Consider the following 24,288-nt stretch of genomic DNA (forward strand, 5'->3'; position numbering starts at 1 on the left):
GCACAACACAAAAATGCAGATATCATATTACAACCACAGAAAGCTATTAGATATGTGGTTATATCTGCCAGTAGTAGGTGTATCTTAGTAGTTGGAGTCAGTAAACCATGGGAAAGCATTCTCGCTTGCACAGTGCCATGTGTTTCTATCAGCCATGCTGTATGGCAAGTATAAAAAGACACCATTGGCTGAAAGATCCTGCTCCTGTGGTTCAGGAGAGGTGGAGACCATTGGACACATACTCCTTCGATGTTTCTTCTATAGAGCTATTCGGAAAAACCATATCCTCTCCATAATTGATAGGTATCCTGGTTGTTTGGAAAGTATTTATCTCCAGTAGCTGCTTAAGGACGAGCAGGCAGTGATCATGGTGCAGGTGGCTAGATTCTGGGCAGCAGCATTGGAGATTCACCAGCAACATAAATAAACATTTTAGATCTTTTTAATAATCCTTTATAATTAATGTTATTATGTGTTTTTATCCAGCATTAGACTATACTCAATGTATTTTTATTGTCAGGTCAGCATGATTCAATTTTTCTGAAGGTAGCTAGTTTTTTATACTGTCTGTAAAACTAGGCAGACCTTGGTCACCCATTGATTACATCATTAATTGTAATGTATTTCTATGTCTTCTTTTGTTGGTCATGTTTAGTTTTGTTTTATTTGAATGTTTAATTTATGTGTTGGCCTTTGGCCGTAATAATAATAAACTGAAATTGAATTGAACCACAGGAAGCATAGGCATATCATGATTGTGGCATCATTTATTAGATACGATTTTTCAAAATTTGCAAGAATTCTGGGTAGTCCCCTAAGACTTATTGCTTTCCTGCTTCTCACAAAGTCTATCCCTGCTAAATACACTTTGACAAGTATTCAAAGCTTACCCTAAACTGACTTTCCCAAGTCATTTAGCAGGAAATTTCAGAGTCAGAAAACAGCCTCCATGCAATACTATAAGTTATGCCCATCTGCTTTTTTTGAAAGTTCTGCATATAAAATGAAATACTCTTATACATGAGAGTTCATGTTTCACCAGTATTTAAACTTAAGGGCGTAAGTTTAAGGAGAAAACTGTAAAAGATATTCAAATATTATCTTACCACCATGCTACTTTTAATCCATTTCCGCTCTGGGATTGGGTTTCCTGCCAGCAGTATACATGACAGAGTCAGTTGCTGTCCTTCAATGACATTAGCTGTTGCAGGACTCCTTGCAATTAGAGGTGTAACTATATCAAAGAGGGACAGGAAATGAAAAATTATCATAATACAAGGATTATTTATATTCCTATAAAACTGCACAAAAAATCCATCTTCTGAAGGGACTTAAGAAAAATCCTAGACAGCAAAAAAATTCTCGAAAATGGATTACTTTAACTTAATTATAAATAAATCTACTGAACCACTGATTATATTCATACTGTATGGACACCATGAATCTCAAAATAATCTGTTATCTATTACAGCATGCCACTTCCATTTTTATTGTTGTTTTTTATGGTTGGTCACACAGTCAGCCAGATGCTTTGATTGATTTGGCATTTATTCACCTATTGAATCCTTCCCAAGGACCTGGTTTATTATTATTATATATACACAATGTGAAATTACAGCTGCCAGTTCTGCAGCTGATGGTGGCCTTCATACACATCAAATTCTTCCCAAGAACCTAAGATATTGTATTGGTGTAGTACATGTGCAGATCCAGGCTGAGTAGAAAGATGGAAATGTTGCCCATGTGCAGATTTTCTTAACATAGTCCAAATTTTTTTTAGTATGGCACCTAGTGTGCTGATAACCATTGAGACCACCTTGACCGATTTATGCCATAATTTTGAATTTCATATTTTATGATCTCCAATTCTTTGCTTTCAATTCCACTATATCTGGGTATCCTCACATCAATTATCCATACTACCTTCTTTTCAGGAAGGAAGGAAGGAAGGAAGGAAGGAAGGAAGGAAGGAAGGAAGGAAGGAAGGAAGGAAGGAAGGAAGGAAACGCAATTGTTTTGTATTCATGAAACTGGTTTCAAGCTCATATAGGTTATACTTAAAATTAAAGATAGAAGTATTTCAATGCTCCTCAAAAAGAAATCTAACTATGGAATTATTTATTTATTCATTCATTCATGCATGCATTCATTCAATTCTTGCTCTAATTTCTCAATAAATGGTTTACCAAAAAAAAAAAATCGGTTTACATTTAACACAAATGTGATTCTGAACATAACTTTAGAGCATGGTGTTGTTGCACACACTATAAGTGGAGAACACTTTATTTCTATATTGAAATCTCATATTATTATTCATTACCAAGTCCTGTCACAGTAATTGTAGCTGGGCTTGAGATAATCTTTCCAAACTGGTTTTCAGCTTCACAGACATATGCTCCTTCATCATTCAGCCATAAATCTAAAATTGTATAGAAGTTTTAAAAAGACAAAAACAAGGAATAAGGTTTTTTGTATTAAAAACATTATCCTTAAACAAAGAGATCTGCAAATATACTTTCCCTTTGAATATTATTTTTCCAGCTATGTTAAGCTAAATCTAAATGTAGTTCACATCATTGTAATAGCCTGAAAGCAATTACAGAGTTCTATCACCTGTCCTGGTTGTTGGGATATGAAGATGCCCCTCTAACCATTTACTGAGGACAAGCCTCACATCAGTGTTTCCAACTGATTATCAGGCGGATGCTGAGTCAGGCTGCAATTAGTCTAAGGTTTTCCATTCTGAAAGTAGCATTTTCTCTGCTGGTTCAGCAGATGATGTCCAGCACAGACCTTCTCTAAAGACACTGAGGAGAGGTCTTTGGAAATCAGCGATTTGCTGAGTTCCGATGGTTCAGTGCAGATATTCCCATAGCTGGAGGATTCTACATCTCCATGGCCATTTTTGCTGTGACTGCTACAGTTGGAACCACACAGTCTCTTGTTCTTTTTCATAGATTGGGGTGGTTCCAACATGAGAATATCTGCCTTATGTAACATCAATCATAGGAGATCAACATGCCCATTAATAAGTAAAAATAAAAAAGCAGATCTTAATTCAGCAACTCTTTCCCCTTTTTGAGTAGAAAGAGTACATAGACAGATGTAGACAGGCCATCCTGGCCCAGACTTCAGAGCAATTGAGGTGCATTCAAGAAAGCTCACTTTGGTAGTATATTGCACATTGAATGAGGCTTGCTGTGTGATTTCCTGACCTCAAGGATTTAGCAGACAATTCTATAGTGGTATTATAAAATATTCTGGATATAAACTGGATCGTTCTACTCTTCCACTAGCTGTATTTCTTGAGGTTTAGATACCCTCTCAATAGAGAAGCACCACAGAATGGACATATCTATTCTGAAGTAAATCCTGTATATTTGATAGAACCATACGATCAACAGCAAGAATAATAAGGAAGAGGCTCAAGCAATATTCATAGAAAGGCTACTTTCAATTGGAGGGAGGGAATCATGAGACTCTACCCTACCCCAGGGGAGCCATTGGTGATTTATTTTATATTCAGTAAGTGGTACAAGATGGGAGAGAGAAGGCTAGTATGGATTCTACCAATTACTGTCCTGAATCTACACCATATTGTAGTATGCGTAGGCAGCAACAGTAACTATCAGAGGTAGGCTTTGAGGGGAGTGCTTTTCATACCAACACATTTTTTTCTAGATTCATGGATGGAACAGAAAAGCATGTTACCACAGATGTTTGAATGAGGCCACAAATAGTCACATAAGACTAGTTGTGGGCTCATTCAAACATCTGTGGTAATGTGTTTCCTCTTCCATCCCTGAGTCCAGAGGAAAGCATGTTAGTATGCCTGAGTCTAGAGGAAAGCATTCTGGTTTTCTTAATGCATAAGATGGTGTCTACATACTGTGAATAGAAAGGGATCCTGTTCTGAGTTGACTGACAGAGCTAACTGCAAAATGTCTTGAGAAAAGTGGACTGCCATCCAACCGCTGCCACTTCACCTTCGGTTCTGGATAACCCTGCACATAGCAAGCCAATGTTATGTTTGAGCCAATATCCATAGATACATCACTAGGTTCTTGTGTGAAAACTGGAGGAGCTATAAAAGGAATACAGAGAAAGACAAAAATCATAGAATTGTCAATACAGTTTTAATGTATTTTTTAATTAAGATCAGATAAGGGACCCCAAACCTTCAATACTGACTCAGAGACCATTCACATAAATTATTTGACTTTGTCTAGGTTTATTGGCACAATACTGCCAAGTTCTCATGATATGACTGCAGGTCTGTAGCTGATTACTTCTAGCTTAATTTGGGGGCTGGCTAAAATGCTTTGAGAATAGATCTTCAGCATTACTGCTAGAGTTGTGAGATGAGTAGTTTCCCATTGCCAAGAACTCTGGCCTCATCCTGTCTTTGTTGAAGATACTATTATCTCAATTTCATGGTTCCAGAATTATTTTGAAGAACATTTAAGAATTCAATGCACTTTCAAACATGCATATAAACATTGTGTACTGCTCCACTATAAACTGTATTTGGAGAAAGTGCGGTACCATACAGACATACTTGCTGCATGGTTTCTGAATATTATGTGCTTTATTTTGTACATGCACTTTCTTTCTGAAACATGATCCTGAAAGTTAGCAAATCCTCCAAAGCAGCACAGAAGGATGCAAGAAAACCAGGAATCACTCCCTCCCAGCAGTGGGGAATCACTTTCCATCTACACAAAGTAAATTCATATAGTATCAAATAATACTAATACAATAATTAGTAATATCTAATAATATTAAATAATATGATAACTTTAATGTCAAATACTATCAATCAATATGATAACAACAACAACAACAACAACAACAAATACTATTTGTCAGAATCCATTTATATTTCATCTCTAACTATCTCCTTTGTGCTAAAACCAAATCTCATCTTCCCCTGGATTCTGCCATTCCCAAGGGGGAGAGGGGACAGGCATGTGGGCTTTATTGTTTTCACTTCCTCCATAAATGTACCCTTTTGTTTATCCGCCTGTCTGCTATCCATTACAATGTAACAAATTGTTTTCTATGCTATGCATTCTCTCTGAACTTTCCTCCCTTACAGGGCAACTAGAAAAAGGGGTGGGGGAAGAGATACACCCTCCGAGATCTGGTTTATTTCTCCAAAGGAGGTGTGAGGCGCTGTGGAAATGATGCTGCAAACAGAACCAGATTGATGTTATCTTTCCTTTCCTACGATGGACTTACCACCTGGAGATTGGCTGATCTGGAACTGACCGAATGAACTGTGGGGTGGGGTTTTTCTTGGGAAGACTTTAAATATATCAATCTGTAAGGGAATCCCTCAGATCCTGTCTATTATGCCTGCTATCTCCTATTTCTTAGTAAAAGTTCCTGCTTGGAAAAACTGTCTCCAAGAGTTCTGCTTTCTTAAGATGTGGGTTTGAGGTGAGCCCTATTCATGTAATATCCTTCATTGAATAAGTTACACTAATAGAATAGATGGATCACATCTTGTACAAAATATCTAATTTGCATGCTTTGTTCTAGTATCATACTTACAGCCAACATCCAGAGTTATTTTATCAGATGCAGTTCCTGCTACATTTGTAGCAACACACATATAATCACCAGCATCCAGATCTTGTGTTTCCTGAATTCTCAGAGTACCCCGAGAGAAGTCAATAATAAGAAATTCTGTTGCCCTCAGCTCTAAATCCCCTAGACCAGGGAAAGAATTATGAAATTTTTGTTTAAATAATAATAATAATAAATGCCTACTCAGGAAATTAAGTAGCTTCCTTACAGGCAGCATAATGTTTCTATTGTTTTAGAAATGTTAAGGAGACTTTACTGTCTGCCAATTTGTTGAAAACAAGCACTCATAAAATGCAGTGATATTATCTCTGTAAAATTACAATGGAGTTTATATTAAACTTTGCCTGAGGGAAAAAATATTGAACATGAGCCAATGCATAGTCTGTAGAAGTGGTAACTTTTAAACCTTTTCTTCCCATCATATATGCTCACTTCCTCTTTCCCAGACATTTGAGAAGGCCTCTCCCATGTAAGCTAATTTATGATGTCAGTTTCAAGCTGTCCATAGGTACTATAATTTTAATTTATGGGGAATAGGTAAATGCATTTAAACAACAAAACAAGATATGAAGTCATCACATTGACAATAGATACATTTTAAAATTACTTCGGTTTTGTTCATGTACCTTTAAACCATTTAATTAATGGAGGTGGGACCCCAGTGCTTTTGCATTCCATTATAGAGGTGTCTCCAAGGGCAATCAGAAGTTCATTTTGCACTACAGTCACCCAAGGGAACTCTGCAAGTAGCAAGAAAAGAAGCATTACAGATGTGGATGCCTGACTCACTTTTTCATTTTTTTTAAACTGTACAACCTATTTTCTAATGTTTAGCATTGCTATTTCAGAGTATAATTATTAAAATGTACCTATACATTGGAACAGTGAAATTAATGGAGATGCACTCCATTTTTATGAACAGTTTGCAGGTACCATATGTATATTCTACTTTACTTCCAGGAAGCTGGAAGCAGGCTATAAATAAATTGATATTTCATAACACTCCTATGAAGCCAGTTTGGTTGAGAGTAGCTGGCATTAACTAAGGATGGAACTAGCTCTCCTGAGTCAAACCTTTTTGATGCCAATGAAAAAGTTAATCTAAGCTTTCTCATTCATACATTGTATGTCTCTGTATTATCATCACCTACCATACAGTGGTTCCAGATCAGACTCTCAGTTTTCTTAGAATTAAAAAAGTTTAACCAGAAAGTAGAGTAACACAACATGGTTTTTTTTTTACATATCCTATCACCTATTCTTAGACTTAGTCCTTTGTGGAATAATTTCAGAATGCTTAGGTAGATAGTTAAAAGTGGTCCCTTAAAAATAAACAAATCTTGAATCCATTTTTTTCATGTCATATTTTCATTTATTAGTTTTTCAGACTGATAATAAACAGATTATTCAATAATTAAGCTGCTATTTTGTGGATCTTAGTGAATATTCCTGCCTTGATGTTCAAATAATCATACACCAATCACCAGCATCCACAAAATTTCTGCTGAAATTTGCAACAAATATTTATTTAGTTTGTTCCTTATACTTGCCAATGTATATGAGAACAGCTGTTTCTTTGACTGTACCAGCTGCATTGCTAGCCAAGCAACCATAGACCCCTTCATCCTTGGGAACTGCATTTTTTATCATTAAAGTACCTCCGGGAGTTAACCTGTATCTGTTAATAAGAAATTGGTAGGTCAATCTGATACTCTTATTATTATTTTTAAAAGAAAGAATAAAACCACCATAACAGTTTGAAATGGTACAGTTTTCATTTCTGCAAACACCATTCTGAATAAAGAACATATGCAATATTTCATATTATATGAAATAATTTACAGAGCAATTTTTAGAAAATGCCTGTTGTTGATGTTTGAAAAGGTCACAAGACTGTTTTTGTGTGTTTTTTTTAAATCCCATTTATATCCCGCCCTTCTCCGAAGACTCAGGGTGGCTTACAATTTAAAGCACAAATCAATGTGCTTAGCAATAGCCTTCATTCTATGTATATGCCTGCTTATTAGGGCTTTGCCCCCCCAAGCGGCATTATTACAAAGTCAGCTTATTGCCCCCAACAATCTGGGTCCTCATTTTACCTACCTCGGAAGGATGGAAGGCTGAGTCAACCTTGAGCCTGGTGGGACTCGAACCTGCACTAATTGCAGGCAGCTGGTGTTACTTAAGGAGGCATACAGCAAAACAAAAAGATAAATGCATAAGTCCAATTACATAACCTAGACCCTTGAAATATTTCAGACACAATTCTTTATGCCCTTATCACTGGCTATTCTGGTTAAGACTGAAGAGAGAAAAGTTTTAAAAAAATACTGAGGACCTCTACAGTACTCTGCTCTGATGCTTTGCTCCTCTTCTAACATTGCCACTTGATGGGGTTCATTCTGGTTCACCCCACTCCTGACCAGATCTGTTGTAACACCACTGCAACTTATTAACAATTATTATTATTATTATTATTATTATTATTATTATTATTATTATTATTATTATTATTATTATTATTATTATCATCATCATCATTATTATATAAAACTTATATTCATAAAACATGAAACTCAGTCAACTAAACACTCAAATTGACTGGCACTAATGGTTGACACGGGTTGCTGCCAGCATCTTAGGTATCAACCAGTTATTTCCTTAAAATGTAAGATGTTCTGAGTAGCACAGTTTTTTTTATTAAAGAGTTTTACAAAAACAAAATTTTACAATATATCCCCAAATCCCTCCCACCCCAAACCCACCCACTTCCCCCCCACTTCCCAGAGCTAAATACAGGATTATAGTTACAATAATCATATTCTAAATAAAAATTATGCATAATATACAATTAACCAAATTCATAATGCGCTTTAACTCTCTTTTAACATAACTACAAACAACGTACCAATAACAATATCCCACTAAAATCTACTCATAAGCTAAATGGTACTTTTTAGTCCCATATTTGTTTTGAATATAATTTATCCATCTCCTCCAAACTGAAATATATCTTTCCTGTGAATGATCCTTCAGATAAGCAGAAATCTTAGACATTTCTGCAAGATTCGAAACTTTAAACACCCATTCTTCTACAGTGGGCAAACTATCCTTCTTCCAATATTGTCCCACCAGTGAGTAGCACAGTTTTTTGTAGCTTTGCTGGAGTTATTGCAGGAAGCTGCAATTTCTTGATGTATTTTACAAAGTTTTTGGACATAGTTCCCAGTGCCCCGATGACAATGGGGCACTGGAAATATTATTATTATTATATAAATAATATATAGCAATATAATAATAATAATAACAATAATAATAATAATATATTATTATTATTATTATTATTATTATTATTATTATTATTATTATTATTATTATTATTAACCATTGTAACTTATTGTCTGCTGCTTTAGCCAAACAACGTGGGAGCCATTTACATGCCATTCCTGCTTATGGGTCCTTCCCATGTTTCTTCATCTTCCATGATCTTTTAAAAAAATCACACACTTAGAAATGCCTAGGTATTTTCTGGCAGGCCAGCAGAGTTTTGAAACTGTACAGTAAAGACCTCTGCTTATTAAATTTCATAATAGACATAAATTGCTGATTTTTTTTCAGTCAAGAGAGTTTCATTAGTTTATCTTCTCAGCAAAGGCAACATTGCTGGTGGGTAGAGGGAGAAAGACCCTGAACATACCTGTTGGATGCCATAAGAAAGATATCATTATGTGTCCACACCACAGTGGGCTTTGGGTAACCTGTTGCAGAGCAACTGATAGACACTTCAGACCCTTCAGTAAATGATTGGTTCTTGGGTGATACAATAACTTTGGGTGATTCTGTTAAATAAAATAGAACATAGTTTGATTATTGATGATTTTCTTTGCCATTCTGCCTTGCATCCGTTTTTCTGCATGCATGGAAATTTTATATAATTCCCATAGTTATAACCTGAAATCCATAAACAGTTTTATCACATTAATGCATCTGTATCAGACCAGTAATCCAGCCAATTCCCTACTGCCTACCCTTATTTTTAAAAAAGCTCACCTATGCTATCAAAAAGAAATAACTTCTGTATCTTAGACAATCTAAAAGGAACCTCTGACCCTCTTGGAAGATACCAAGATGACTTTTTAAAATTCATCCTATATTAATCCAAAACAGTAAGAATATTGTATTTTGTATTTCAACACATTTTTTCATCTTGAGATTCACTTGAGAGTTCCATCTGCATCCATTTGTGCCAGAGCCAAAAGAAAATAAGTTACAGGAAGAATTATTTTCACTAAAGTCCTAATGACTTTTTTTAAGGGTTTTCACTAAAGTTCTGGGAGTATCAATTTCCCAACATTCATCTTTTTTTTTATTAAAGAGTTTTACAATTTTTTTTACAATACATATCCCCAAAAACCACCCACCCCAAACCACCCCTTCCCCCCACTTCCCAGAGCTGAATACAGGGTTATAGATATAATAATCATATTCTAAATAAAATTATCCATTATAAAATTAACTAAATTCATAATGTGCTTTAACTCCCCTTTAACATAGATACATTCAAATTATTAAAAACCTAATAATAATAACTTAAACAAGAATATAATCAATACTAATACTAAAATTAATAACAATATCCCTCTAAAATCTACTCATAAGCTAAATGGAACTTTTTAGTCCCATATTTGTTCTGAATATAATCTATCAATCTTCTCCAAACTGAAATATATCTTTCTTGTGAATGATCCTTCAAATAAGTAGAAATCTTAGACATTTCTGCAAGATTCGATACTTTAAGTACCCATTCTTCTATAGTAGGCAAACTATCCTTCTTCCAGTATTGTCCCACCAGTAACCGTGCTGCTGTTATCAAATTCAACATCAGATTGGTTTCTTTAGTATCACAATCTACAACAATACCCAATAAAAACAATTGTGGAGAAAACTTTATCTTTCTCTTAAAAATCTTTTGAATGTTCCACCAAATTTTAATCCAAAAACCTTTTATATTTCTACAAATCCACCACATATGAAAATAGGTGGCATCTAAACTACCACATCTCCAGCATTTAGACTGTAGGTTAGGATACATGTTAGACAACTTTTTGGGATCCAAATGACATCTATAAAACATTTTATAAAAATTTTCTCTTAAATTTTGAGCCTGAGTAAATTTAACATTTCTAACCCAGATTACCTCCCAAGTATCCAATGGAATTGGTTCCTGGATATTTTGTGCCCACTTTATCATACAATCTTTAACTAATTCCGTTTCCGAATCCAATTCAATTAAAACATTATATATCCTCTTTATATGCGCACGATTTAAATCTCTAATTTGTTTTACTAAGTTTTCATCTGTAGTTGTGATGCCAACCTTCTGATCCAGCTTTCACCTAGCTTTCAATTGGGTATATTGAAACCAAGAGTAACTTATATTTTCTTGTTTTAACTCATCTAATGATTTAAGTTGCCAATTATTCCCTTCCAATCTAAGTAATTCCTTATAGGAAAACATATCCAAACTCACTCCCATAGATATGCCTTCTATCGCGTGTCCAGGAATTCCCCAAATTAGTATTTTATAATTCAACTTATAATAATACTTTTTCCAGACACGCAGCAAGGCACTTCTAAGAATATGAGATTTGAAAGCCCTGTCCACCTTTTTTATCATAAAGCAAATATGCATGCCATCCATATACCAAGTCCCAACCCTCAAGGTGAAGTATTCTTTTATTAGTTAAATTAAGCCAATCGCTAACCCATGTCAAGACCACCGCATCATAATACAATTTCAAATTAGGTGCCTTGAGTCCCCCTCTTTCCCTAGCATCTTGCAGAATCTTAAATCTGACGCTTGGTTTTTTCCCCCCGCCCAGATAAATTTATTAATACCCTTCTGCCATTCATCAAGGTTGGCATCCTTTTTCAATATACAGTAGGTATCATTTGAAACAAAAAGAGAAACTTCGGCAGAATATTCATTTTAACAGCTGCGATTCTTCCCAATAGAGATAATTGTAATTTTTTCCAATTATTTAAATCCTTTTGTATCTTCAACCATAGTGTTTCATAGTTATTCTTATATAATTTTGCATTTGAAGCTGCAATATACACTCCCAAATACTTAACCTTTTTTACTATTTCAAAACCTGTTGATTAACATTTCTCTTTCTCTCATAGACATATTCTTAGACAATATCTTGGTCTTATTACTATTTACCTTAAACCCAGAAACCTTACCATGCTGAGTTATAATTTCCATCAAATCTATAACCGATTGTATTGGTTGAGATAATGTCACAACCAAGTCATCAGCAAAAGCTCTCAATCTATAATCATTCTGTTTTATTTTAATTCCCTTTATCATAGAGGACTCTCAAATTTTAATTAATAAAATCTCTAACGTTAAAACAAACAACAATGGTGATAGGGGGTATCCCTGTCTTGTACCTTTTTCAATTTTAAACGTCTCTGTTAACCCCCCATTAATTATAATTTGTGCAGTTTGTTGTTGATATATAGCTTTAATAGAATGTAAGAATCCTTCTCCAAAATTCATTTCCTCAACAACTCTCAATAAAAATTGCCAATTCAATTGATCAAAAGCTTTTTCTGCATCCAAAAATATCAATGCTGCAGGGACTTGGTTGTTCTTATCCAAATATTCAAGCAAATTTACAATTTGTCTTACATTATATTTCATATACCTTCCAGATATAAATCCCGATTGATCACTATAAATCATTTGCTTTAAAACTTGCATTAATCTGTTAGCCAATACTTTAGCAAAGATCTTATAATCTGTATTCAAAAGCGATATAGGTCTATAATTTTTAGGTTGAGTAAGGTCTTGATCCTCCTTTGGAATCAATGATACAAAAGCTGTCCTCCAAGATGGAGGAACTGCTCCTCCAGTCTGAATTTCATTAAACAAGATCTTTAAAGGTTCAATCATTTCAACCAACAACATTTTATAATAAATTGCTGTTAATCCATCTGTTCCCAGGGCCTTGCCCACTTTCAACTGTTTAATAGCTAAAGAGATTTCCTCTGATGTTATTAAGCGATTCATCTCAAGTTGTTCTTTTGAGAGTCTAGGAAAATGTGCTTCCTGTAAATATTTATCTATATCTAAAGCTTGTATGTTTTCTCTAGAATATAATTTCGAATAAAAATCTAAAAAACTCCTCTTAATCAACTTTTGTTGATAGACTTCTTTTCCTTTATATTCTATTTTATCTATAGTACGTAATTTCTGTTTCTTCCTTAATTGGTAAGCCAACCACCTACCAGGCTTATTAGCATTACAAAAAGTATTATGCCTAGCATAACGCAAATTATTTGCTACTTGGTCAGCCATTAGCATACTAAATTGTTCTTTCATTAAATGTATCGAGGTCCTTAAATTATTATCCAATGGATTCAAAATAAAATCTTTCTCCTTAGATTTAATGTCTTCCTCAAGATCTTTACGTTTTTGCATTTGGTTTTGCCTATAAGCATTATTCATATAAATCAAGACCCCTCTCATATAAGCTTTACTAGCATCCCAAACCATTCCCATCAATGTACCTTTATGTATATTTATAACAAAAAATTCTTTCACATGTTCTCTACATTTCTGCAAGAACAAGTCATTTGTAAATAAATTTTCATTCAATCTCCAGGATCTTCTATTACCATCTTCAGCAAAAAACTCCAACCAAACAGGACTATGATCCGACAATGTCCTAGGAAAAATCTTAACGTTCTTAACCCTAGAGAAAAGATCAGTAGTAATTAAAATAAAGTCAATCCTAGAGAAAGATTTATGTCTATCCGGAAAAAAAGTAAAATCTCTGTCTTTCATATTCCTTTCCCGCCATACATCTCTTAATTCCAGATCCTCCTTCAAATCAAAAAAAGCTTTGGGCAATTTCGAATTAGAAAAGTTTTTGAAGGATCCCTTCTTGTCTTCAGATGGGTCCAAAACTCCATTCCAGTCCCCCATCATAATAACAGATTTGTAATCCAATTCAATTAGTCTTTGATGTAAAAATTTAAAAACGTTTGCTGTTGTTGATTTGGAGCATATAATCCAATAAGAAGAACTTTCTTTCCTTGTAACATCAATTCAATACTAACATATCTCCCTTGTTTGTCCGATTCAATTAATCTAGCTGATAAATCTTTTCTTAAATAAATGACCACTCCAGCCTTCTTGTCCAGAGCAAAAGCTGCAAAATGTGTTCCCAACCGGGAATTAACCAAATACTTTTGGTCCTTTAATGCAATATGAGTCTCTTGTAAGCAAACAATGTCATTTTTATGTTGTTTCAAATAATAAAATACTTTCTTTCTTTTCTGTGGTGAGTTTAAGCCATTAACATTCCATGTCAGGAACTTCACCATCTCTGGTGACCAGGAGCCTTTGGAACATAACCTGAAGATCACCTGTTGCTCTCTTCGGGCGTGCTCCTCCCACAGGCTCTGAAACACCCGCATCTTGCATAGTTAGACCAGATACAAGCTTCTGTTTTTGCTCTTTTTCTTTATGCTTGTATGCAGCCCTAGTCATCCTCTGTTCTTTCGGGTCCTCCTTTAACGCCAAACTCTGCTCCATAATCTCAGCCTGCTGCATCTCCTCAAGAGGCAGTGACATTGCCCCTTCACTCCGTTGTTTATCTTCCTGTCTTACTTCTGTTCTTTTAACTGGAGGAGATGGTGGTGAGCCTGCTTTAAGGACCTTAGTATAAAAATCTTTTGCTTTTAAAATTGTGTTCAGCCTATACCTCGTCCCTGCATAATTCACCACAATTCCAATGGGTATTTCCCATCTAAACTGAATTTGTCGCTTCTTAAGCTCATCAGACAGAAAGGTGAAGTCTTTCCTTTTTCTAAGAATTTTTGGGGGTATCTCCTTTAAAATTATAATATCTTGGCCTGCAATTTGGAATCTTTCCCGGTAAAAAGCCTGGATAATTGCATTTCTTTTTTTTTATTGAAAAGTTTTAAAATACATTTTATCTTTAACAATCCCCCCTCCCCCTCCCCTACCTATCCCTCCCTACCCCTACCCCCCTTCCCCCCTCCCCCCCGACTTCCCAGAGCTAAGTACAGGGTATAAAAACAAAGAACAATCATAAGCATCCATATGCTACCAACAATAAATTCTTAAATCTATCACTCTCTAGCTCAGATAAGACAACTACAAATAATACTAACATTTCATATAGAAAAGAAAACAAAAGAAAAGAGAAAAGAAAATAGAAAGGAAGACTTATTCAAATGCTAAATGAAACTTTTTAGTCCCATATTTGTTCTGGATATATTCAATCCATTTTTTCCACTCCATAATATATCGTTCTTGCGAATGATCTTTCAAGTAAGCCGAGATCTTTGCCATTTCCGCCAGGTCAGAAACCTTTAAAGTCCATTCTTCTATGGTCGGCAGTTCCTCCTTCTTCCAATATTGACCTATTAAAAGTCTTGCTGCTGTAATTAGATTCAACATCAATTTAGTGTCCACAACCGTAGCATCTGTAATTATACCCAACAAAAACAGTTGCGGAGAAAACTTTATCCTTCGCTTGAAGATCTTCTGCATATTCCACCAAATTTTTATCCAAAAAGCCTTGACCTTTTTACAAGTCCACCAAATATGAAAATATGTTGCATCTTCACCACCACACCTCCAGCATTTTGGCTGATAATTCGGATACATACTTGCAAGCTTTTTAGGATCTAAATGCCATCTATAAAACATTTTATAAAAGTTCTCTCTTAAATTTTGAGCTTGTGTAAATTTTACATTCCTCACCCAGATCTTTTCCCACGTGTCCATTGTAATAACTTCTTGGATATTCTGGGCCCATTTTATCATACAATCTTTAACAAGTTCTGTTTCTGAGTCAATTTCAATCAATGCAAGATATATCCGTTTGATATGTGCTGGACCCTGATTTCTAATTTGCTTTATCAAATTTTCATCAGTCATTGTAAAACCAGTTTTCTGATCTTCTTTCCACCTGGCCCGTAACTGAGTATATTGAAACCAAGTTTGAACAATCTTCTCATCTCGCAAGAGGTTATACGGCTTCAAACACCAGACATTTCTTTCCAGACTTAAAATCTCCTTATACGTGGTCACATCATATTTGAAACCAACATTTATGTTTTCTATTGTGTGTTTTGGAATTGCCCACAATGGCATCTTACAGTCTAACTTATGTCTATACTTCTTCCAAACTCTCAACAATGCCTGTCTTAAAATATGCACTTTAAACACATTATCTACCTTCTTATCATACAACAAATATGCATACCAGCCAAATAACAAGTCGTGGCCCTCAAGATTTAATAATCTCTCTTGTGTCAAATTAATCCAATCACTTATTCCTGCTAACGCAGCAGCTTCATAATATAATTTAAGATTGGGCATTTTAAGACCACCTCTTTCACGAGTATCCTGCATAATCTTAAGTTTAACTCGTGGCCTTTTCTCTGCCCAGACAAATTTATTGATACCCCGCTGCCATTCTTCCAAATTAGAATCTTTCTTAAGAACCGGTATCATTTGAAATAAGAATAAAAATTTAGGCAGGACATTCATTTTCACTGCTGCGATTCTTCCCAACAAAGACAATTGCAATTTTTCCCAACTCTCCATTTCTTTTTGAATTTTTCCCCATAATTTTTCATAGTTATTTTTATATAACTTTGTATTGGAGGGTGACAAAAACACCCCCAAATACTTGACCCTTTTAGTAATCTCAAATCCAGTTAATCCTTCTAAAAGAGCCTTTTGCGATACTGTCGTATTTTTGGCCAGAATTTTAGTTTTTTGTGCATTAACTTTAAATCCAGAAACCTTCCCATATTGGATAATTGCATTTCTAATTGATCTCCTGGAGAAGTAAATCACTACATCTCTAGGTAAATTTTTCTGTCTAGCAATCCAGGAATTAACCCTAAATATCTTATCCATCTCTTTAACTAATTCTTCAGGTTTACATTTCAATACAGGAGCCACTGCTTTCACCACTTCCCATTCCAAATCTTCTTTAGGGTTCTCTTTCAAACCTCTTATACACAATGCAAACTCCATGTCTCTATATTGTGAAATGGTGACTTCATCTTCTGTTCTGTCAATTTTAATCTCTGCTCTGTCTACTTTCTGTTCAGCACTAATAATTTTATTTTCCAAATTCTCAACATACTCCATAACTGAATCCACACGAACATCCAGGCGTTCAATATGTGCAGCCAAGCCCTGAAGTGCAAGCACTATATCCTCCCTCATCTGCTTGTTTTGATTAACAAATTCTTTCTTTTTTCCTTTATTTCTTGCTGTAATACTTGCATTGATTGCATCACAACTTGCTGAATATCTGCCAATGTGAATGCAGGTGGTGGTGGGGAAGGTGGTTGTGCTGTAGGTTTCATTGTAGTTTACCCTGCAGCTTGTGGTACAGGTGAAGAAATTGCACTTTTGGAAATTGTAGGGCCTCCCCCACGCCTTGCAGCCATCTCTTAGGTTTTGATTTCCTCTTTCTTCCAGCAGAATCAAAGTTCAAAAAAAAAGGAAGGGAGAAAAAATAAAAGTTTTTCTCCCAAAGTTCCTTATCCTTCAGTAAAAAAAAGGGCAAGCTCTCAAATACACAAAATCCGGTACTGGTTAAAATCAATTGCAAATTGTATCTCTTGCTATGTTGCAAAAAGTAGCAACTTTCCAAAACTGTCAGTTCATACAAGAAAGCAACATTCCAGCGCCATTTTTACTCTGTTTCCATCAACTTAAAACTTGAAGAAGATAATGAGTCTGAGTTAAAGTTAAAATCCAACTTGAAAATTCAAATCCTCCTGTTTCGCTCTGCCTGCTTCTTAAAGAAAAAATACTCACAATCCCATCTAAGCAGCAGATGTAGTTGTCGTGTCTAGTTCCACTCCCTTTTGGAGCGAAAGCGTCCTGGGAGCGGAGAAAGCCTGGGCTCCGAGGGAGCTCACCCCGTTAACCCCCAAACTGGTTGAGGGAATCAAAGGGGAGCTCTACCTCTACCCAGACAAGCTCGTCTCTCCCTCTTCTCACGAGGGAGAGACTTCAGTGCCACGGGACAGCTGATTTTTGCTGTCTCTGAGTGCTCTAACGCTTCCCAAGGTCGGGCGGCTTCTGAAGTGCCACCATTCAGCGTGGCAACACTACTGGAAGTCCCAACATTCATCTTCATATTTCCAGAAAACAATCTTTTTTTTCCTAACAGAAACATTTGTGTGAAGGTTTGATTCTAGTGTTTTTTTAATGTATTAGTTGATTCAATTAATATTCTCCTTCATTGTTCAGTATATCTTAATCCATAAACCAACTTGGAAATAATAATGATTTCCTGAGAAAAAAATCACCAATCTCCCCATTTCATAGATAGAGAATGAGTACTACCCATGAATAAGTCTAAAAAATATTGGTCTTTTATATAAAATATTAACAGTCAATCTGTTTTGTTCCAATGTTGACATATGAAACACAAATAAGTAATTAACCCAGAATACTTCAGTTTCCAACACTTTAGTTTACATTTGGTATAAAAAGGGTTAAGAAACAATGAAGTTTCACAAGGATTGAATTTATTTATCATGTTAAGCCATAGCATGACTTGTTCAATTTTGGCTTAGTTGCTGTGGCATATTCACCATGCTTTATGAATTAGGACTATTCTCTAACTCCACTAGACCAATATAGTATGTTCCGCAAAGCATGCTTAAAGCAAACAATGGATTAGTTTGATCTCATGTGGAAATTGTGTTTGCAATGGATTAATAAGGTGTTTTATGTGGCAAAATTAAGGAAAAGCAAGCATATGAGCACAACAAGCTCAGAATCCTGCTGTCACTTTACATATATCCATCATTCTCTATGCTTTATGAGTTTACTGCAGGAAATATCAATGAAATCTGAAGGTGACTTGCACTGCTATAAAAATACATGCAGACAGACACATCTGATAGGCTAAGTAGTTCTAGAATGAAAGACTGGTACCAAATCCAAATAGATTTATATACTGTTTCAATGTATCTGACAGAATTGCATCTGGATCCCAAGACGTTGTCCAACATGTATCCTAATTTACAGTCTAAATGTTGGAGGTGTGGTAGTTTAGAAGCTACTTATTTTCACATGTAGTGGACTTGTAGAAATATAAAAGCTTTTTGGATTAAAATTTGGTGGAACATTCAAAAGATTTTTAAGAGAAAAATAAAGTTTTCCCCGCAATTGTTTTTATTGGGTATTGTTGTAGATTGTGATGTTAAAGAAAATAACTTGATGTTGAACATGATAACGGCAGCACGGTTACTGGTGGGACAATATTGGAAGAAGGATAGTTTGCCCACTGTAGAAGAATGGGTGTTTAAAGTTTCGAATCTTGCAGAAATGTCTAAGATTTCTGCTCATTTGAAGGATCATTCACAGGAAAGATATATTTCAGTTTGGAGGAGATGGATAAATTATATTCAAAACAAATATGGGACTAAAAAGTTCCATTTAGCTTATGAGTAGATTTTAGTGGGATATTGTTATTGGTACGTTGTTTATAGTTATGTTAAAAGAGAGTTAAAGCGCATTATGAATTTGGTTAATTGTATATTATGCATAATTTTTATTTAGAATATGATTATTGTAACTATAATCCTGTATTTAGCTCTGGGAAGTGGGGGGGGAAGTGGGTGGGTCTGGGGTGGGAGGGATTTGGGGATATATTGTAAAATTTTGTTTTTGTAAAACTCTTTAATAAAAACAAAAGAATTGTTCTGAAGTGATCTGCCATGTGGAATGTGGCCTGAGCTATTTTAATTCCTTTTTAAACATTGCCAGAAACAGACTAGAAGATGCTTTAAATCAGGGCTTTTCAACCGGTGGTACGCGTACCACTGGTGGTATGTGAGCACGTGGCTGTTGGTACGTGGCGTCGCCTTCCTCCCTCCTGCCTCCCCCCACCTCCCCCCTGCTCCTTCCTAGCTTACTTGCTGCCAGAAAACATGCTGCTGCAAGAACCTACCAGGCCATGCAAAGAGCGCAGGTGCAGAGTGAGTCCCCGCCCTCCCCTGGGACTCATTGTGCAGCAACCATGTTGTCCTTCCCCAGGAAATAAGCGCGAGCCTGAAGGGGACAGAGCCATTACTCTCTCAGCAGGTAGGTGTTTGCGTTCACTCGCATTCATCTTCTTTTCCTCCCCCCCTGCGAGCTTGTGATACCCCTTTTGGCCCTCACTTTGCCTCCCTCCCAAGGCTCGAGTGATTTCCCCCTCTCCTCTTACTGATGTGCAATGCAAAAGGGAAAGCAAAGCAGCCAGACGGCACGCACCCTCCCCAAGGATTCATCCTGTGGCAGCAGGTGGGAATCGAGGCCCAAGTTTGTTTTCCTGATGCGCGCCAGGGCAAGTGAAGCCATCAGAACGCAGGTCTGGAGGGAAAAATGTGCCCGACTCCCTCCCCCCCACACTGTTCGCAACTCCATACAGCTGGCCCTGACCTCCGCCAATTGGAGCCTATTGGCGGAGGTCAGGGCCAGCCATATAGAATCACCAGCTGGTCAGTATGGCCAGCCCCAACCTCTACAAGTGGAAAGTGAGGGAGATTGCCAGGAGCACAAATCAGCGTGTGCTGAGAAACACTGATCTCGCGCTGCTGCAATCTCCCTCGCTCAGTTTCAGCTTGCCTTGCTGCAAGAGAAAGAAAGCTGAAATGGAGTGAGGGAGATTGCCAGGAATGCAAATCAGCCGATCTCGCACTGCTGCAATCACCCTTGCTCAGTTTCAGCTTGCCTTGCTGCAAGAGAAAGCAAGCTGAAATAGAGCGAGGGAGATTGCCAGGAACGTGAATCTCATGGTGCTGCAATCTCCCTCGCTCAGTTTCAGCTTGCTTTCTCTTGCAGCAAGGCAAGCTGAAACCGAGCAAGAAAGATTGCAGCAGCACGAGATCGACCGATTTGCATTCCTGGCAATCTCCCTCGCTCCGTTTCAGCTTGCTTTCTGCAAGAGAAAGCCGGGCCACAGGGCCGCCTCCGCAGGTGCTGCTCTAGCATGGAGAGGGAGAGGCCGGTCCCCATTCGGCCTGCCAGCCCCGGGAGAGCCCCAAGTGAGCGGCTCGTTGGCTGCTGAATCCTGGCTTTCATGCAGGAGTGGCCTTCCCTGCTTGCCCTTAGTTGGCACCGGGAGCAGCCACCACCACCCACCTCACTTTTCGCAAGCCCTGCTATGATGCCGCTGCAGGTTTCCAGTAGCGGGAAGCTCTGGGATGAGGGCCTGTCGGGGGTGAAGGAGTTGGGGCTGCTCCAGTGGGCTGCTTCTGTGGCAGTGGGGCATGCTGGTGCCCTGCGCTGTGCTCCGCTGTGGGGGCCACCGTGGGAAAGGTGGAAGCGCAGCTGTAGTCCGGGATGGTCAACCACTCCGAGCCCTGTCTGGCCGGCTTTGTGCCTCTGTCCCTCAAGAGCAGCTGGTTGTGAGTTGCTAGCGTGCACTTCCCTGAGTGCCAGATTCCCTCCCACCCGGGACTCTGGCCACGTCTGCAGAAGGCAAGTGAGGCGAAGGGCACTTTGGTGCATCTTCCATCCCTCCCATGTGAAGGGCGTCTTCCTGCCCCGCGGTCCACAGCAGCATGTTGGTGTGTGTGGATTGACTCTGAGCAAATATGAGGTGTTTCTGTTGCTGGAATAAAGCTTATTAAATGAGCTAGCAACCTCCAAGTATCATTAATAGATCTTCCCCAACTTTCCCCCAGTGCTTCATAAAGAGTTAAGTGGGTGTCAGGTTTCTTGGCAAAAATGGATTTGGAAGGAAGGAAGGAAAGAAATGACAATGGGAGGGAGGGAAGGAAGAAAGGACAAAGAGGGAGGGAAGGAAGGAAAGAAGGAAGGGACAATGGGAGAGGGAGGGGGAGAGAGAAATAGAAAGAGGGAGAGAAAGAGAGAGAAATAGAGAGAGGGAGAAAAAGGGAAAGAAATAGAGAGAAGGAGAAAAAGAGGGAGAGAGAGAAGGAGAAAGAAATGGGGAGGGAGCAAAAGAGAGGGAGAGAAAGAAAGAGGAAGAGAGAGAGAAAGAGGATGAGAGAGACAAGGAGATAGAAAGAGGGAGGGAAATAGAGGAAGAGAGAAAGAGGGAGAAATAGAGAGAGGGAGAGAGAGAAAAATAGAGAAAGGGAGAGAAAGAGGGAGAGGGAGAGAAAGGGAGAGAGAGAGAGAGAGGGAGAGGAGAAAGAAAGAAAGAGGGAGGGGAGAAGGGGGGGGAGAGAAATTAAATTAGTAACATGATTGTTAAGTGAATCTGGTTTTCCCACTAACTGCTTGTCAGAAGGTTGCAAAAGGCAATCACATGACCCTATAACAATGTGACCATCATAAATATGAATCGATTGCCAAGCTGTCAACGCTGCTAACATCAAATGTTATTGCTTGACAAAAGATGAAGAAGTAGCTATTTCATATGTTAAACTTGTGTTTTGCTTTAAGACTTGTGTATTGTTTTAGTTTAAAAATTGAGGGGAGGGAAGAGTAGGAATGCACTTTCAAGGCCATTTGTGTCTCTAAAGAAGATAAGACTTTGGCGGTTCTTCTAACGGAAGGAAAACTGATTCTTTAAATTAATTGGAGAATATGATTAATGACAAAATTAGAAAGGTGGAGAATTGTGTTTTAATATATTGTGCAAGGAGATTTCAGATTCCAGCTTCTTTCGAGCAAGCATTTGCAGTGTATTAGGCTAATAAAGGACTTTTAAGGTAAACAATGCCTCAGAGTCACTTGAAAAGCCCATACGTCGGAAACTTGACATCAAGCTGGAATCTACACTACTTTTTAAACTAAGCTGTCTCCAAGCTTCAGAGGCAGTCTGGCAAAGAGTTGGGGAAGATCCCATAATGGAGGGAATAAAATTGCCTGAAGCCAGCTCCCCGGCACCAGCAGCCACCCCAGTGGGGGAAGGGCCAGCGAAGAAGCTGGTAAGGAAAGAGTTTCAGCAATCCCCCCCCAGCTGGGAGCTAGACCCAAACAACCAGGAGAGTGGATTAAGCCCAGCAGAGACTCCAGGAGCTTCGGAGCAGCCAGGCCAGCTGAGATTGAATACTCGGGTGAGTGGAAAATCCTGTCTGCAGATCAGACTACTTGCCAGACCCAGGAGTTCCCTGCCAAGCCCTCCAGATCCATAGAGACAGAGGACCCCAGCCTGGGGCCTCTGCAGCAATGGGAGTTTGGGGAGCCCCCACAAGTGAAAGGCCAACAAGCTCTGAGCTTGCCCCAGCTAATAGAAGCCTTGCAACAGCTGGGGGTGGTGCAGAAGCCTGGAGATCAGGAGCTGGTGGGAGGACAACAGCAAGGTTGGCAGCAGCAGGACCCAGATGTGCAACCCCTGAACATACAGCAGGGCCAGAGGGGCCAGCAGCAGGGGGGCCCTGGCAGCCATTAAATCAGCAACCAGAGTGGGGCCAGCAGCCACTGGAGACACATCAACAGCAGTGGGGGCCCTGGCAGCAAGTGAATCAACAACCAGGAAGGGGCCAGCAGCAGTGGGACCCCCAGCAACAGTTGATCCAACAACTAGGGTGGGGCCAGCAGCAATGGGGCCCCCAGCAAGCAATGATGAGCCCACCCTTCAAAACAACCTTCGATGGGGACCCAGAGAAACTGATTTTTTCCTCAACCAAATACGCTCTCACTTGAATCGCTGGGGTCACTCTTACCTGGACCCAGATGCGATGGTCGATATGATTGCATCCAACCTAGAGGAAGAAGCATCTGAATGGTTGAACAAATTTATATAACGAGCAGGCCCCTGAATTGGAGGACCCCCACCTTTTCCTCCTGGGGCTGAGGGAAAGATTTGAGGACCCATCCATTGCCCTCAAAGCAGAACAAATCCATAAGATAAAGCAAGCTGTCCGGCCTGCCCTAGAGTACGTGCGGGAGTTTCAAAAGATGGCAGGTCAGATAGAGAGATGGCCTGAGCAATCAATGATTCATCTTTTTAGAGAAGGGTTAGACGACCACCTCTCTCAGGCATGTATCTACTGAGCTGTACCCGACCAGCTGCATGAATGGTACCAGGCAGTGGTGAAATTAGATGTCCAGCTCGCCCGCTATAAAAAGCCTCCCCGACCTGAAACTGCACCAAAACCAGGATCCAGATGGCTACCACCACCCCAAAAACCCCCAACATCTGCTACTGCCGAAAGACCTAGACCACCTACAGGTCTGCCAATCAAGTGCTTTTGATGTGGACAGCAGAGACATCAAGCAGCAACCTGCCCAGTTCCTTACCTGCAACATCAGAGTAGACCAGATCCAACAATGAGGAAGAAACCTGCACAGCAGCCATCGAGAGAAAAGTCCAACTGGGCCACCCAGGAGCCCGTTACACAGGTTACATCCCCAACCCAGGAGGATGATGGCCCACCGACCGGACCCACCCCCACTTTACCCGGTTTTGACAGTGACGATGAAGGGGAGAATGATCCAATTGTGAGTCGACCCATCCTATCTTTTTTATTGCCTGCTAAATTCATAATCCCTAAGTCAGGGGCACAAGTAGACCTGAAAGTGCTACTTGATACCGGCTGCTCCTGATGCATCATTAGCCCGTCATGTGCCTTGAGACTGGGCATACGGGCCAAGCTGCTCTCCAAACCTGTGAGGTTCGAGGAAGCCGATGGCTTCCTAATGGGAGGGAC

The 24,288-nt window shown here is 38.5% G+C and overlaps 1 protein-coding gene across 1 annotated transcript in view; it reads right to left on the reverse strand.

Annotated features, from left to right (window-relative positions):
- HMCN1 (hemicentin 1) overlaps positions 1–24,288 on the reverse strand; it is a gene marked incomplete at its 3' end in the record, with an annotated part of 535,761 nt that overhangs the window by 309,400 nt on the left and 202,073 nt on the right. The window contains 7 exon segments of the mRNA XM_083360257.1: positions 1,107–1,234; positions 2,321–2,419; positions 3,890–4,084; positions 5,557–5,715; positions 6,219–6,332; positions 7,143–7,270; positions 9,290–9,431. Coding sequence (XP_083216383.1) covers positions 1,107–1,234; positions 2,321–2,419; positions 3,890–4,084; positions 5,557–5,715; positions 6,219–6,332; positions 7,143–7,270; positions 9,290–9,431 — 965 coding nt within the window.

This window comes from Vipera ursinii (assembly GCF_947247035.1).
Source record: "Vipera ursinii genome assembly, chromosome: 3".
NCBI classification, from domain to species: domain Eukaryota; kingdom Metazoa; phylum Chordata; class Lepidosauria; order Squamata; family Viperidae; genus Vipera; species Vipera ursinii.